General features: G+C 34.1%; 1 protein-coding gene across 2 annotated transcripts in view; it reads right to left on the bottom strand.

The window, feature by feature from the left end:
- LOC149807170 (ATPase family AAA domain-containing protein 2-like) overlaps positions 1-18,686 on the bottom strand; it is a 155,313-nt gene that overhangs the window by 131,248 nt on the left and 5,379 nt on the right. Inside the window, exons 3-5 of one of the 2 annotated variants that reach the window (XM_089963046.1) lie at positions 16,442-16,491; positions 11,235-11,470; positions 3,037-3,208 (exon numbers count right to left, since the gene is read on the bottom strand). In XM_089963046.1, the coding sequence (XP_089819172.1) occupies positions 3,037-3,208; positions 11,235-11,470; positions 16,442-16,491 (458 nt within the window). The remainder of the gene's footprint in view (positions 1-3,036; positions 3,209-11,234; positions 11,471-16,441; positions 16,492-18,686) is intronic. The other variant, XM_089963053.1, reaches the window with a different exon arrangement.

Below are 18,686 nucleotides of genomic sequence, written 5' to 3'. Positions count from 1 at the left end.
GCAAACATGTTGACGGGTTTCGGTTTTTGATGTTTATTAAATTGTGAGAATCTTTTATCAACCACTGCATTGGCTGCTGCTTGTTTGTGCACGCAGTTAAAGAAGAAACACATGTCGGCTATTGTTTGAGCAACGACTGTATACAGGAATTAATTGAAGACAATCACAAAGACGACTTACTGGCTTTACTCATAGATCAGTAACAAGCAACGTTTCCAATAATGTTTATTTTGGCATAACACTTCAAGAACCTGGTGAAATTGTTAAATTTCAGAAGCCAAGCCACGATCGTATTATATTCAAATTCATACTCCAACTCTTCCCCCCAAAATGAAAATTAACGTTTTACACACTATTTCTCATACCTTAAAAAAAGAAGTATTTTCCCGGGTACGAGAAAACTACATGTACATTATTTAAAATTTCAGGAACCATGCTACGAACGTATTCTATATCGTATTATACTCAAATTCATACACGATCTCTTCCCCAAAATGATAATAATTTGTTTGTTGCGCAAAGTGCTGAAAACGAATTGCATATGTGAACTTGCATTTCCATAACGATAAAAAAAAATTTTTAAAAAAAAGGAAATTAATAACGAGTTCTTGAGTAAACCCCATACACATATAAAACCCAATAACTAAGTGCAGTAGGCCTGCAATGGCCAAGAGTCACTTTTATAAAAAAAAAATTTTAAAAGATGAACGCATGTACAATTTCATACCCATTCACTTTCCAACTAATAAAGCGGGCATTTTTTACGATAATAAGGTGAGATGGCAATGATCCGTAACAGAGAGCGCTTTAGACCACTCGGTGTCCCCAATTTTCCTTTGTTACCAGGTTAAATTAGTTTTGAGTTTGTGTGGTCCATCGGAGAAAATAAGCTCATAATATTTTTATCATCTGACATGTCAAAGCCAGGTAAACAATGGCAGCTTTAATACCAAAGGCATGATCAACAACTTATTAATAATCATTAATTTAGAAATCACTGGTTGCTGATTCAGTGCAATTAAAGTAGGAATTATTTTTTTATTTTGTATGAATAATTCAGTTCAGTTCAGACTGACACACCTAACTTTATAAGCTTTTGCATGTCATTCAAAAATATGAAAACATATCCCAGGTTAATTTTTAAAAAAATATGACTATCAACAGTTTTGATCCATTCAAATAAATAAAGGACAAATTCTCGTGTCATAAAGTTGATGAATAGCGATGTTCCCACACAAAAGTGATTCTTACGATTCACCAGCTGGAACATGCACATGTTGACACTTTCAATAATCATACCAGTATAAATTGTTTACTACATGATGCATACTGTTCATGACATAGACATGTACAAAAACTTGTGAAAAATAAGCATTAAATATTAATATAATCTCGTAATCTTTTCTCAGTTGCAATGTTATCAAACAATCCCCATTTTCATTTAATTATTTATAAAATATCTTTACTGAATACATGTGCCTGTGTGTGTATGTGTGCACGTGCATGCATGCACACATGTGTGTACATACAGTGGAGACTCGTTAATCCGGAAACCTCGCTATCTGGACATAATTCAATGGGAACAGAATTCCTAAACGTTAATTTGCTCTGATAATCAAGAAATCCACATTCCAGATCCGGAAATCAAAATCAGGGACCAAAGCGTAAAATTACTTTAAACTTGTATCGATAATCTGGAAATAATCTGTCCAAAAATGAAAAAATCCTATATGAAAATACAGTCAGTCAGATAATACAGATTAACCTACACAAATTTGGAGGTGTGTCAATGTATTAATCTCTGATTGGTCAAATTCTAGTGGTATGTTAAAGTGATCCTGTGGGTGGAAAAACTAAGTAGCATGACCATATTGCAACCTGCGATTGTATAAACAATGTCGGTTTTAGATAGTTGTCAACGAGGGTGTTAATAATTAAATAAACACTGGGATCAAATCGTCCATGCTTTTTGACACAACATATGGTAAATAAATAAAGTGTCATTAAGCCTCTTTGTTGTTTACCAACTGTATGTAACAATCAGTTTATTGATGGCTGTACAAATACAGTTGATTGATTTAAGCTGTGGACAGTATAGGACTTCATTTCCAAATAAAATAGGGATGTCAATTATCAGCTCATTAGCAGCTACAACAGCTGTAAAAGACGACTCATAAAAATGACTGCATCTTATTAGCATAGCAACATTAATTTCATAGTTTGAGCAGATGTCAGCAATATTCACCAGTGATGACATAAAACAATAGTGAAGCCCTTTAGAATCTATGGCCACTATCAATAATCACTGTAGATAGATCTGCCAAAGAATCCAGGCAAACAAAGGTTACAGATTTCTTCAGGAAATTGACATGATAAATGTATCTACAGTACATACATGTACATAGTATGATGTGTTTGATGTGTTAATTGTTTAAACTTATATTTACTGTACATGTATGTACAAGCGCATCTTATAATAAAAAATGAAATAAACATGTTAATATATGTATTCATTAATTCATTTCAACCATTATTGAATATACAGTACATTTACAGCTAGCATATACATGTACATGTATACAGTGGGATGACATTATAAAATAAAAATGTGCATGATTCAAGGCTCCACTGTGTGTGTGTGTGTGTGTATATATATATATACACACACACACACAGACACACACCAAAATTCTATCTGTGAGTAATTTTATTATTGTTCAATAAATTCTGTTGGTGAATCCTTAATCACATCTTAGGGTGGCTACCCAATTTCAAAACTGCCTTCCCCCAGTCCCATGTATGTTTTGATGGAACAGGACTGATGTTATTGTACTTTATTTTCAAGGCTTTAAGGTCACGTGTATATTTTATTCAGCCATTTGTCAAACTTATAAAATGCCAATGAAAATTAAAAGGAGTGAACACTGAAGAAAGATTTTCAAATCTGAATGGTGCTACAACATGCTCTAGACAATTTCACAGATTTGTAAGGGTTCAAAAGTATTTTGTTTGAAAGTAGCTAAATGTTTCTCCTACCAATGCTATCATCATTTGAGTCTGAAGCATCCTCAGAACTGTCCGAGTCATCATCTTCATCTTCCTCTTCATCATCTTCATCTTCTGTCTCAGATCTTATTGGAATTCCATACATGTCTCTCTTTCCTCTGGTCCTCTTCCTCTTTACACGACTATACATATCTTCATACTCCTGAAACCCACATAAACTCAATAACTAACATGTTATTGATCTACTGCAGCTTTAGTCACTTAATAAAATATTTCTTGTGCTCTAGAAAAGCATTCTTTGCCTTTTATTTTTCTTACGCACAAATTTATATCTCAAACAATTATTTAACGTTTTTAATCAAAGCAGAATCTTGTGAACAAATTGGAACAAAAAAAACCACTTTTACATGAGGTTTGGCATCAATCTGTCAGTGGTAAAATAAATTAGTAATGGACTTTTTTGTTGGGTTTAATGCCATATTTCAGCACAAGGTAAGTTATACATGATGGCCAGTATAAATGGCAGAGGAAGAACCCCGGAAAGTACCACAGACCCACTTGCAAGCTTTCTCACGTAACCACATTGGCTGAACCCAAGACTTGAACCCACGCAGACAGATGTGAGATGGTAGACCTGCCAACCGTGACAAGTCCGTCTCAGTAAGACAGTTGACTTTTATCCGTAAGATTTACCAGTTTTCAGTAAGGTGTAACAAAATATCAATAACTGCTAATGTAAAGCTGGAAAATGTAATTAAAAGTTTGACCCATCGATGATAAACATTATGTTCAACTAGTCCTAACCCTATGCAGCTCAATGACTTGTTGATATCTCTCAACTTGATATAATTCCTGGAAATTCTTTTCCATGACGATGGCAATCATATCTATCGCCTCAAGACATACTCAAATTTGCATGTGCTGTCCAATAAACATAATTGTGTCCTTTCCAGCTTTTATTCACAAGAATCTGAATGCTCCTTTTTATTCCTCTGTGTTGATTCTTAACACTTTTCGAGAAGCTTATTTTCCATTTTGTCTTAAATATGCATTGCTTTCTGGAGACCATTTAAAAAGTTCTATAATCAAGTTTTGATCATGCAGACGCTTCACACGAACACATAGGTGCAGTTTAAAGCGTCTGTGGTGCTGCTGTAAAGTTAGTTTGGTTCCCTGGCTAATTTTACTAATTTTAAGATGAAACCCGGATCCAAATAAAACATGGATGTACCAATAATCCTGATTTTTTGGCAACAATCATTATCATGTAGTTTTTGCTACTGTGCCAAAAGTTCGTATTTTAAGGGTAATTTTCGTAAGACTTATTCAAAATCATAAGAGTTGGCATGTCTAGTGGTTAATAACAAGTTTTCATAACTGTTATATAGTTCTAAACACAATGTATAATGAAACTGTCTGAATACCTAAAGAATATTTTCTTTTCAACATTAATATCAGAGCTATTTTATCAAGTTGCAAAACTTAACATATTTTAACATCGAGTGAAGCCACAAGTTAAAATAAATCATTTTTTGACACTTCATGAACAAATCTATCAGGTATTTATGTAGGAAAAGAAAATGATCCTTTTATAATATACCAAACTTGCTCCAGAAAAAAAGACTTGATTAACTCACTATTCAGTACCCCACCCAATTTTCATTTTCAAATTCACCTCACTCTAACAGTCTGATAATGTAAATGACTTCTGTAAGCGGTAGGAATTTAATGATGTAATCCAGTGCAATTATAATTTCCATACTTTGTCAACTATTTGATCACATCTGACCACAAAGTCTGATTCAGCAATGCATCACAGTGGGTTAGTAATTTTCGTCAAGGAAGTGAGTGGATTAGCCTCATGGAAATGTGAATGGCATAGTCAAATTTCTTTGCAAAAATTTCCATGTCTCAAATGTCCTAGCTCACAAATGCTTGTTTTTTTAAAAAGATCGACAATTTCACTAAAAGTGAAATGAAATTTATATTTTCTTTAGAGATGTACATATGAATGTACAGTGGTTTATTATGACAAGTAATATAATTCAGGGTTATGAAACCAATAGTGATTTTTCTTTAGAAGATTAACATTTATTAATTTAAAAAATGGTGGTGAAAAACAGAATTGTGAAACATTGCAAATTTTTATACTAATTTTTAGCACAAAGTTTTTAATCTTATTTAAATTAATTAGATATTAAATCATGTTTTATGAGGTCATTTATCATCACATGGGCCATTTATTAAGAAATTTTGATTTAGAATATGTGATCGAGTGTTGCTGAAAATTGTGACAGAAAAATGTTCTATTAATGCCAAAAATTATGAAGTTTTAAATTCTCCTAAACCATTGAAAACAAAGTAATAAAAACTTTAATGAAAAGCTAACTTTTTAATATAGAGAAATAGGACAAATATGTCATGTTATGAATGGGACAATTCTGCATCATGGATGAGACAGACTTTAACTGAATGACAAATTGCTTTGTTTTCTGCATGTATTACTGATGTAAAGTAAATGAACCCAAGCAAAACATATGCCCAATGCCCCCAGGCTATTTTTAAAACTGATGCAACATGACCCTCTCTATATCTGGGTAAATTTTGGATAGCTGCATTTTGATTTCATAACTTTGTGGTGTTTTCCTGTGTCTCTGTTGTGTCTATTAGAATATTTCTGTAGGCGTAAGGTATCTGCTTTACTTCTTAAAGGAATATTTTATAAATGTTAATATAATAATAACACATTGTAAATGTGATATTTTTATATAGCATTCCATTTTTAATATTTTTAGTAATGTTAATTTAATTTGACAAAACATCAAATTAAAACTTTCATGGATGCTATGTCTTTAGTGGTCACATATATTTCCCCATGGTGTTTCTTAATTTGAATTTTCTAATAAAGGAAATAATATTATTTCTTTACAATGTCTGAAAACAAAAATCTTAACATGAAGTTAGATTATTTTTTTCTTCTAATTCACAGCATCAAAAGTAAAGCTGTAAAGGACATAGGTCCAGCAACATAGATGAAGGAAATCAGAAAAGACATTGAAACATGGAAAGATTACCTAAGAAGGGCAAGATAAAAAAAAGAAAGTAGAAAGAGAAACAATTTTCATATGCTGCAATCAAAAAAAAAATGCAGAAAGATAAACTTTGAAATGGCAGGCAACAAGACAAGTTTGGTCTCATCCTTCTCCAGCTTTAAAAATCCCAGTTCATTTGGAAACGCTCTGAGAAAGGCTCAAAATTATCTCCTAAACAGCCCATGAGAGAAAAGCCTCTAAAGAAACTACCACAGCAGTACCACAACCAGCAAGAAGTTAGAAACCTTTTTAAAGAAAATAAACACAAAGGCATGGAAAATGTTATTTGACTTCTACTAGTCCAATTACAATAACTGACAAGCTCCTGGAAAGAATAACTAACAAACTGGAATAAAGTCAATGGAAAAGAGCTTGCTCACAAATATAGACTATGTACGACTATATTCTAGGCATATCAGGTGTTTAAAATAACACCCTTCGTTGACAATTGGAAAATCCAAATTTGTAGCTATCTTGTGACCAATGTATATCCTACCTGTTTCCAAAATGTCCAAAAATGTATGTTTGTCATATTCCCAAAAATGGATATGATACTGCATGCCTCTCTGAAATATCATCTATACTTTCCAACATGTTCAGAGTTATCTACAAATGGCTTCATGTACGTCAACTGACTCATCAAGGCAAAAAAAGTCAAAATCAAAACCTGAGTCTTATTCAAGCTGATTATCAGTTTTCTGTAGTTAAAAAAAAATAATTATATTGCTTAAATACACAACAAAAATGTTAGTTTATATAATGTGACTAAAGCCAATGAGGCAATTCCCTTGCCAGAAGCATCTGAACATTCTATATTTGTTAAAAATCTTGCTGATGGGTTTCATGTCATCAGAAATAATCGGAGCATATATGACAAAGCGTTTATTGCCGACTGTGTCAGTGCTTTCATCTGCCACTGCTATCACAAATGATGAATTTTGGAGGCCATATATAAGACTATCCTCAACAATGTTTAATAGGCTCTCCAGTCAGTCTAAACAGGTAGTAGCCAAGTTTTACTGATTGACATAATTCTTCAAAATGCCAATGGCATCAATTTCTTCAGCTGTTAAGTCATGTATTAAATTAAGAAGAGATTCGTATTTTAATTCTACACTCATCCAATGTACACACTTAAGTAGCACTTTCACTGCTATGTCTTGTTTGGAATAATGTTTTTGTAAACCTGCATTCAAATCTGCCTGGTGTTGTGGACCTTCAATCAACAGTTTGTGTTCTGGCAACACAGCATGCCTTGCCAGTGTACTATTCTATACATATATGGCAAAACATGAAAGCAGATGCACTGTCACATTCTTCATGCAACTTAACTTGAAAATGTAGTCAGCTGTGTTTTCAACCATTGCTGCACAAATTATGTTTAATCTTGCCAGTAACCATTACCTCATTTTTGGACAATGAAGGCTCCTCTGGTTCGATAACAATGCTACTATCATTGGTCAGTCATAAACGCAGTCCAAAAGATAATTTTGTTTGTTTCTGTACAATTTAATTCCTTTGCCTTGGATGCCATTTTTGGTCGAATGCTGACAATATCTTGAAACAATGCAAGACAAACAATTTAGCAAATGGAAATTGTTGCTTCACTGCATGACAAAGGTGCACATAAAATAAGTTTCTCGTGAGAATTACTTTAAAATCACGTGTTTAGTTTCCGCCTCTTTCTTGGGTGAAGTGATAATACGGTTCTAACATCCTGTTGCTACAAATGATGTGATAGTTACAGGTCAAAAAAGGTCAGATCCAGGCTCCACACCCAGTTGATACCCTATGTATTTTGATAACATTAGCGTAAGAAACTGATACGCGCTTGTTTTCCCTGTTTGGGAGTTGTACTCTAGCCATTAAAGTAGTTAGAACAAACCTTCATTTTGTGTTAATCAGTAAAACATAATAATAGGGTGAGTCAATTTAAGTACCATCGACGACTTGAAGACTGAACTTTTGTTTTTTGTTAATCAGCAAGCCATAACATTGGGGTGCATCAATTTACATACCAGCGATTATTGTTGTGTGTCAGATCTGACACATGATGCATGGGTAGATAAAAAACTGCACAATGAGCTTCTTTCAAAAGCTATTTGTGATGTAAATCAGGAACCATGCATACTTGGTTGGTGTGAAAAGTGTGGCAGGGAAATGAATTTGTACAAGCTGCCTGTATTTGATGATGAAATGGCTGAAAATGTTACATGGTGGCGAAAGGTAAATGTGGAGCAAATAGTCATTCAAGTTCACAAAGGCCAGTATCATATCTACATATTGCGGTAAAAAGTCTCTTACATCAACAATTCATCATAAAACTAAAATCTAAATATTTCAAAGAAAATCTAAAAATAAGCCAAAACAACTATGCAAATTTTCAGGTTGAATTTTCAGAAAGTTATGCTTCTGAGTACCAAGATGAAGTTCAACTGGCCCAATGGCATCACACTCAAGGTACTGTTTTAACTTGTGTTTGCTGGCTATAAGATGAGTAAAAAAGCAATACACTTTATGTGACTGCTTAAAGCATGACCAATATGTAGCATCATCCAAACAGAAATACTAGCAGATCTGAAAACTGAGGAAAATGGCTAAGCAATTGTGATGTTAAATTTCTTTGGCACCAGTCATGATAAAGGAGCAGCAGATAGTACAGAAAGAACAATCAACACATTGATTTAAGGATGATTTTAGCAAGAAAAGTTTTCAGCAGCATGGAAGACCTGTGCAGAATTGTCAGAAGCATTCCATCCCACATTACTATACTCCATGTTCCTGAGAAAGTTACTGAGTCAAGGAAAGAGAATCTTAACAGATGATGGGCTCAACATAAAGCAATTAGGCAATTTATAGAAATAAAAAAATCCATCATATCAAGATACATAAGCTATATGTCATTTTAAAGATTTTTCACATTCTGACAGAAGCACCTGTTTTGACCTATTAACAACTACTTGTATATTCTCATGATTTATATTCATAACATGCATTACATCTTCCTGTTATTTACTTAACACAAAGCTGTTTTTGGTGGTAAGATGAGTTGTTTCAATTTTGTTCCAGTTTTATTTGTATACCACCTTAATCAATAATCATGTATTTTGTTAATTGCAGGATGATGTTTAGAATCAATTGCACACTTTAATTCTATAATCGTAAGACATCTTTAAGTAGAGAATTTTAAAAAAATGGACAGTTTAACTTTTTCAAAATTTTCTAATTGCCAAAAGACTGGCTCACAGAATAAAAATTATTAACAGTTTGCATAAAAGATATATATTGATGCATTTAAAAGATACAGCTGAATAAATATATAAATTTTAACAATCCTAAAAGTGGGTCTTTTATGTAGACAAGTAAACATTTTAATTGGTTGGACAAACTTTGTGCACTCTTGGGGATAATGGAAGTGTTCATGTAATGGGTAATTGAAGAAATGCATTTTATCTTCTTTTTTCTGTTTGTTAAGAATGAGTATCAACGAGAACATATATTAAAAAAATGCATGATTAAATGGTCAAAAAGTGTGGCTTCTGTAACAACAAAAATCAAATGTGCTCTAAATAATAGTTCTGGTTTTTGAAGGTTTTGTTGTTGTTGTTGTGGGGTTTAACGCCATTTTTCAGCACACGATAGGCTATACATGGCGGCCAGTATTAATGGTGGAGGAAGAACCCGGGAAAACCCCAGAAAAAACCACTGACCCACGAGAAGCTACTGGCAAGCTTTCTCACATACCAACATTGGCCGAATCCAAGATTCGAACCCATGCAGATAGAGGTGAGATGGCAGTGATCCGTAACGGAGAGCGCTTTAGACCACTCGGCCACTAGGGGCCCCTTGAAGGCTTTGAAGACAGAAATCTGGCATACACTTCAAAGACACAATTTTAGCTTTTGACTTAACATATGTATTTAGGAACAAATTTAAGTGTTCATTTCAAACTATTTGAATATAAAATGTGAACATATGCTGCAGTAGACAGTGGATTACATTTACATTCAAGTTATCACTAACCTGAGTGCCAATAGAAGCTCATAAATTCATGTTAAGTGCTTTTTGTGTTTTTGTGCTAACAACGTGTTCCCCAAAAACACTGGCTTCAAGTGGTATGAAAATTTAATCAGTTCATCTTACATTTGACCGCTCCAGTGGCCTAGTGGTTAGAGCGTCCGCCCCGGATGCAGGTGGTCGTGGGTTCGATGGCCGGCCGAGTCATACCAAAGAATTCTTAAAATGGTACTAACATTTGCTTCGCTAGGCGCTCAGCATTAAGAGGTTAGTGTTAGTACTGGTTGGCCTGGTGTCAGGATAATGTGACTGGGTGGGACATCATGCTGCATGTCTGCAGCATGATGCCCCAGTGCTAGACTTCACTTTAAACTGCCACTGCAGACATAGTAGCAATATGACTGGAAAATTGTTAAAGCTATGTTAAAAATCTAAATCACACACACACACTTACATTGGAATACAGGCCATCTTACAAATGCATACAAAACATGCCTACCAAATTTCACTAATAGTTTTCACTTTGCTTTTATGGAACAGTGCACACTACTTTCCAAGGACAGATGGAAAGCAATTTGGATGTGTGGACATGCAGACAGACAGGACCTAATCAAGATGCCCTTGATGCAAGTATTCAGGCAGGTAAGTAAGTTTGCCACATGGTTTATAATGACAACATTTGTCCCATCATTGTCTCAGATTACCCTAATTTCTTCATATATCTAATGCGAACACTTTATATAGATATATGTTGTTGTTGTTGCAAATAATCAGTAATGTATAATAATTGAGTAATGACTGCATCCACTTTACTGAACCTCCCAGACTGATTAGTCACAAACTACTGTTCTACTGTACGTCAACTAGAGTCAAGCTCCACTTGCACTAACAAAATGAGTTCTGAATACATGTCTATTCATCTTGAAAATGATGCTTTAAAAAAAAAAACAATAAAATTTAAGAACATGCATGAATAAGGTATTTTTCTAAGCCCTGGGATTGGGAAAACTTATCTGCAGTTCATCAAATAAAACAAAATAAAGTCTCTGTATCTCCTGTATTTTTTTTGTAATCAAATTTTATTCCATTCTTTAAATCTTTAAGTTTACAGATACTTGCATTTTCAGTGACATCAGTATCTACTTCTCCTCTTCCTCGTTTGCGACCTGTGCTTTTTGGATATTCTGATGCATTGTCATATAAGGCTTTCTCTAAAATTTTCTGATCAAAAGTTCCATACAGCAGTTTCCTATTTCTTGAGCTACGACGAATTCCCTCATCAACATTATTGTTGTCAGAGTAATTTTTTGATGCTTCTTCGCTCCTTCTTCTGCTAATATACATTGGAAGGAAATCTGAAATTATGAATCAGGAATATTAACACATATCAGAGAAGATACAAGTACAGGAGATTATTATATGTCTCAGAGGCATTAAAAGATTTCCATGCTGTTACTATATCAATGAATTCAAATGGAGCTAAATACAGTTACCAGACCAAATATGACCATTCACCTTCTAATAATTATCAAGCATCTTAAAAACTTGTGATTAAAATTCAAATGGAGCTAAAAACAGGTGGGAGACCAAATATGACTATTCATCTTCTAATAGTTATCAAGCATCTTAAAAACTTGTGACTAAAACTCGACAGCTCTTTTAGGTGCAACCCAACAGATAAATATGACATTTGTATCTGCTTTTACAGCTGCCAGCATCCATCTACATCTGAAGTAAAATGTCTGAAAACATGGCCTGTTGCTTTGTTCCAGATGTCTGAATAATATCCTCAACCATACAGAAGTTACTGATCTTCTTGTGAGATTATGATTAAACTGAAAAAGTATATCACATAAACCACATTACCAGAGATGTTCCCAGGATTTTACCATTAAAGAAAGGACATCCCTCCTCCACCTCATCACAAAAATAAGGAGGGAGAAGAACAAACACTAGAGGAAGGACTAAACTGCCTTAGTTCAATATTTACAAACACTTCAGTATCAATATCTCTTTTATTCCTGCTGCACTCTATAAGAGGATTTTTATAATCAAAATCTTTAAATGATGTTGCCTCTAGTTGTATAAGCATTAATGTTGATTATTTCTGAGCTTAATCTGTTCATAAACAGTGATAAATATTGCTGAACCCAGAACCATCTTTCCCAGTCTGCTAATGGAAGCAGCATACATTTAGCTAGCTTAGCCAGATGGAACACGTTTAAAAACTGTTCTTTATGATTATGCACAGGTATTGTCTCTTGGATACTTCTGCTCCAAAATAAAATATTTCACTAATTTAATCTTTGCTAAAGTTTAACTTTCTTGAGTTAGCCCTCTACTGCCAGGGTTACTGTTCCATAATGCTGCATTAGAATTTTAAGTCCATTAATGCCAGTCTACTTGTTCAGCGATACAATGTGATCTTGCTTTAGCATGCTCTGTTATAACATAATTCAGATGCGGCATATTGAGCAGATATTTCTGAGCTTTGGGTCTGTGAATCTAGGCCAATTTAAGTATATGTAGCATGGAAACAACTATAGCCACATGCTACTTGTGACAACTGTAATGAATTGTGTAGTGACCATCGGATATAGATCAAACAAGAACTACCAATTTTTATACATGTGTTATTTGTGTTTTCTAATTGGATGTGATTCTTTCATGAAGTTTCGTGATCTATATCAAAGTCATGGATTTGCTACATACATGTATCACACCTAATGGATTATGGATTGCACTTTCTAAATGTAAGTTGTCAATATACAAGTGTTCAGACTAGTGATGTGTGTGATGTGATTTTGATTTTTAACTTAGCTTTAACAATTTTTCAGTCATATCGCTACGATGTCTGCAGTGTGACAGTTTATAGTGATGTCTAGCACTGGGGCATCATGCCACAGACATGTAACATGATGTCCCACCCAGTCACATTATCCTGACACCAGGCCGACCAGTCCTAACACTAACCAAGCGAGGCAGCTGTTAGTACCATTTTTGTAATTCTCTGGTATGACTCGGCCAGGGATCGAACCCACAACCTCCCGTATCTGCTCTAACAACTAGGCCACTGGAGCGGTTTTAACAGACTAGTTTGTCTCACAGGGCAAAACTGTGACAAGCAAAGAAACAAAGTGCGCTCTATTTTTAAATTGTCTCTATTTTTTTAATTTGGTTTGTTTGTGTGTTTTTTCTACATTTAATTTTGAAATACTGCTGTTTTTGTTCATAGAGCACGTACATCTGACTCAAATTTAACACCATTTTTGGGTTCAATATCACTCATTGGTATCCCAACTCCAAAAATTTGATAGACTTGCTGACTTTAAAAATAAATTGCTTTCATCACTATGAAAAAATGCTCATTGCAACAAGCACTAAGATATTTCTACCAACATGACTTATTTCACAGCAGGAATTTTAGGGTGAATATCTGAATAAAATTTTATACTGCACACAGTACATTTTCATATGCACAATTGGAAACTAATTTGTGAGAGTTCTTGTGCATCACCACTTTCATAGTGCATAAATTTGAATAAAATTTGCATCACACGCAATCAGATGCCGTGGGACCATCTCTGCACATGATCATTGGATGCATACAAAAGAATGATCCTCATTTCACCTTCGAAAGTACTGAAAAATTATAATTGCATCTAATTCTTATGCCATTAGAAAAAATGACTATACAGATGCTTTCTAATATATAAATCTGACTTCAGTATTGTTCGTACAGTCCTAAAGAATTGTTTCTCAGGGACTTTTCAAGAACTTCCAAAAGTTTTCAAGAAAGATTTTTTTCTATTACAAAACTTTAACTTTCTCCATATGTTACATTTTTATCACTGAGCAAAAACTAAAGTAAAAAAAACTAACATGATGCAATCAACAAACCATTACATCATGTCAACCTGAGGACTGTGCACTAAAGACAACGAATATGCAGATTTTCCTCATGATCAAATTTTGAAGTTACAGCTATATAAAGAAGATTCGTATTAATAGTTATGTATTCAACACCTGACTTCCTGCAGTCAATGACCTAACATACAGTGGCTTCTAAATGATTAAGGTGGTTCCTTGAGTATACTTTGTGCAAATGAAGTGTTTCTTTTCTCAGGAAAGGGATTATTTAGGTAAAGACAAGTCATGTGAACTGATGTATTCACATACCTACACAGTCCAAACAGCCCCGTTTTTTTAACGTACATTTAATTTGCATTGTTTGTTATATATATATATATATATATATATATATATATATATATATATATATATATATATATGGTATGCATAATTCTATTTTGTACTTGGCCTTGTCCAAAATCAAGTTCACTGTCTACCTGGCCTGATTCATTTTGGTTTTGTAAACAGCACTGATGGCCTAAGTGGTTAGAGCATTTACCTTGAATGCAGGAGGTCTTGGGTTCTAACCCCAGATGAGTCACACCACAGACATATAAAAATGGTACAAGGAGCTGCCTTGCTTGATTCTCAGCATTAAGAGGTTAGTGTTACGACATGCAGTACAACGTTCCACCCAGTCATGTTATCCTGACACCTGGCTGAATAGTCCTAACACGATCCTTTTAATGTTGAGCGCCAACCAAGACAGCTGTTAGTACCATTTTTGTAAGTCTTTGGCATGACTCTGCCAGGTTTCAAACCCACAACCTCCTGCATCTGAGGTGGACAGTCTAACCACTCAGGCCACCGGAGTGGCCAATCATTACTATTACTTAGTTTAAAACCAAAGAGTTGTAATAATTTTTTCTTAAAAAAATTTAACTTTCGGGTAATTATCCATATCAGCTGTCATTTGATCCACCAAATTTTATATGGCTTTAGTTGTTTATTTGCTCTTCTTGACAATCATATTAACCAACATTCTGATTTTATAAGAGGATGTTATCTTTCTTCAGTTTTAACATTTTGTATTTCAAAAATTCAAATAGTTTCCGGAAATTTTTAGTATTCAAACAAATTCATGGGTAGCCCTAAATTTCTTGGAGTTGTAAAGGTTATAAAAACCATGATCTATCTTGCTTATATTCATCGTACTCAAGTCAATGTATCTGCATAAGTTAAAATTTGTTGATGTCTACTTTATTATTTGAAAAATTTTATTAGTCACAAAATTGCTTTAAAATTTGCTGTTGGGTAAATACTTGAGATAAATCATAATTTTCACCTAATTAGCAACAATTTCTATCACATGAAGGGGTGCTGTTATTATTAATTTTGGGTTTATTGCCATTTTTCAGGCAAAATAGCCTATACATGGTGACCACTACTGCTGGTGGAGGAAGAATCCAGGAATACCACAATCCATGGAAGTTACTGGCTAGCTTTCTCATGTACCCACACCGGCTGAGCTAAGACTCAAACCCATGCAGGCAGGTGAGATGGCAGTGATCAGTAAAGGGGAAAGTTTTAAACTACTCTGGCACTCTGGGTCATCTAAAGGGTTATAAAAAAAATCAAGATTATTCTTTTTTAAATCAGATTTGTAAAAAATATTTAATCTGATTTGTAAACGTTTTTGTCAGATCTCTTTTTTTAGGAAAAATTTTTGAATACAGGTTTTCAATTAATTTGCTGAAAATATTCATCAATTATACCATTTTAAAAACCAATTAAAAAGTAAGATTAAGAGAATCACTATAATTAAGTTAAAACATTTGAAATCGCAACATCTGATTTAACTCGAGATGGTGAAATTGAGTCAGGGTCTGTTCAAGAGACCAAATAATGAAGTAGCATTAGAGAGAGTGACCATTATTCTCGGTGTTACATTCAGGTTCAAAGGACACAAAAACACCAAGTAAGGGTCCTACAACTATGTAAATAAAACTAAAATCTTCACAAAAAAACAAAACCAGTGTAAGCCCAGCTACATAAGTGCTTGCTCTCCCACTCTGCTCTTGTTTTAGTAAGGGTTAGAGATAAGGGATTTTAATTAATTTAACATTTGTGCCTTATCCAAGGGCATGAACTAGTCCAAGCTCAGTTAGCCATGGGAAGATAAACAATAGAACCAAACCTGTTGACAGTCTCTGGTATCGAATATCCAGAATGCTGGGATTAATGTTCTGGCCAACTATCACAGCTAGAATCTGATGCAGACACTGAGATGGAAATCATATTGATAACAGTCAGTTATTTTAGTTTATTAGACCCTTACCATTATGTACAATATATTTTTTTGTTAACTTGTGAAATCATGTCTTCCACACTTTAGTAACTTGTCATCTATGAAACTGTGTTATGACTGGTTAAACATGTAAATATTGGTGAACTTGACAGAAATAGTTACATACCAATTCTTTTAGTCATACCTTCTTCTGCATCATTTTCTGCATAACTTATCCTGAAAATTAGAACAAGGAAAATTAATTCTTATTGCTAAAACAACTTGCTACTCGTCGTTACTATACAATTGATTTGTTTTTGTCAAAGAGGATGCCCCCATCCCCAGTCCACAATGTACCCCACACAAAGAACAAAAAAAAAACTGAAGAAGAAAAACAAAGAAATAAATTATGATCATGAATAATTTAAACATACATTTAATCATGTCAATTCATACAAAATTCTCATTAGCATTTCAAAACTAAGCCTGAAACACTCCTGAATTTCTTAAAATTCAAACTGTAGAAAATGAGATTGAACTTTTGAGTAAAACAAATCGGGATCACAGATTGACCAATGTTCAAACAGTGTACACGGATAAAATAATTTTCCACATACTTCATCATTCATAAATATTTCAAAATAATAACGCAAATTATCTCATCTGTGCCCATTTTACCAGCAATCTTTTCAATCTTGGATGCCGTTTCTGCACCAACTGCACAAAAAGATCGAATTTCGTTAACAGTGCACCATATTGCCTACCTCGTGTTCAGTTAATAGTCCTCAACGCAGGCACTAATAAGACATTGTTGACTGGTGATTATAGACCAATAGGTCAATTTGAACTAAACTTCTTGTGCAAACCTTATCCGACTTACCAGAACCCCAAAATATATAGGTTTCTGTCTTACCTCAACTGCAATCATGCACAAAGTTTGGTTAAGAAAATTAGGTAAATCACGTTTTATAGAGTCACAATGACCTTGGCATTTGTCATTTTGACTCTCAAATCAATATTAGGCCTAGCCCATTACACCTTTGATCAAAGTACTAAAGTCATCATATCAAACAATTTTCATCTTTTTTCAGTAATATCGACCTATCACATTTCAAACCCAGATCCAAAGGCTTCTTCCTTACAAATACACATAACCCAACTCAAAAAATTTGGTCTAGGTCTGTCATGTGGCTCCAATGTTTACTGAGTAGAAACCATTCTCTGCCTGTCAGAGAGTGACCATGGCCTTCAACCTTTAAACCCTAAAATCAAGAAACTTCTTCCCTACCCCCAGTGCCATTCATCCAAAAAAGTGTATACTCTATTATAAGTCGACCTTTTAATCAAACAAACATTTGATTTATGCATAATAGGAATCATCTTACAGTGTTCCAGCTAAGCATAAATAGCAGGGCGCTACTCCCTGTCCAGCTTATTTTAGTGCGCCTGTCAAATGTATGCCTTTAAACAGCCCCATCAAATTTAAAAGTGCTTCAATCATTCGCTTCCAAAATTTAATTCTGTTCTGGCACCATGCTCTTGGCCAGTTTTGCCAGTCGTGACATTGGTTAACTTCGGTCTATACTGTTAAGCTCATTACTGATGCGTGCGCAATCATTCTGAATTATTACGCCACTGTGTTGTGCAGTGCTGTATTAGAAAATGCCTACCACAGAGTTCATAGTTCACTTGAAAAGACTGGATCTAAGCAAAAGAGGAAACTGACAGAATATTTTCATTTTATATTAAATTTATTCACGAGGCCAAAATGCTTATTTTATTCCTATTTAATACCCATATCCTTGCATGGGCCACAGATGGTCGTATTGTTGCTTATAATTTAATTAGCAGTCACACATATAGTATAAAATACCGACAGTTAAATTATAAGTAATGATACAAGCCTCTGTGAAACCGGCATCAAGAGCCGTTGTCTTGGTAAATTAAAACCATTTCAGTTCGGTATGTGTGGCTTTAATATAAAAACAGAATATCGAGGCCTTTTTGTCCATATACTTGTATTTACATGTATAAAAAGACATTCATGAGCAGTAGCCCTCATGATATGTACACGTATTTCTTTCTCAATTTCAATACATTAATGAAATGAAATACAATGTTGATTTGCCTACACAAAATATTATATTATTGGAGCATGAAGAGTAAAATGAACATTCATATTTTAGATTCTCTCGAACTGAACCTACTGAGGCATCCAGGACATATAAGATGGCAACTGATCCAAAACCTATAATGAAGAATAATCCTAGCTTTTAGTTACATACTGGTCAAAATAGAGAATAATTTGAGAAATAAACGATGCCGAGTCGAAGTTACTTATTTCTCATCTTTTTTAATTGGCTACTATATGGCATCCTTTAACACATAAAGTGCTCTGATCTTGAAATATTGTCCAACTGTGCTCTAGGTGC

The sequence above is a fragment of the Sinohyriopsis cumingii genome, chromosome 1, assembly GCF_028554795.1.
Source record: "Sinohyriopsis cumingii isolate HCF-2022 chromosome 1, ASM2855479v2, whole genome shotgun sequence".
NCBI classification, from domain to species: domain Eukaryota; kingdom Metazoa; phylum Mollusca; class Bivalvia; order Unionida; family Unionidae; genus Sinohyriopsis; species Sinohyriopsis cumingii.
This window is presented reverse-complemented; position numbering and strand designations above follow the sequence as displayed.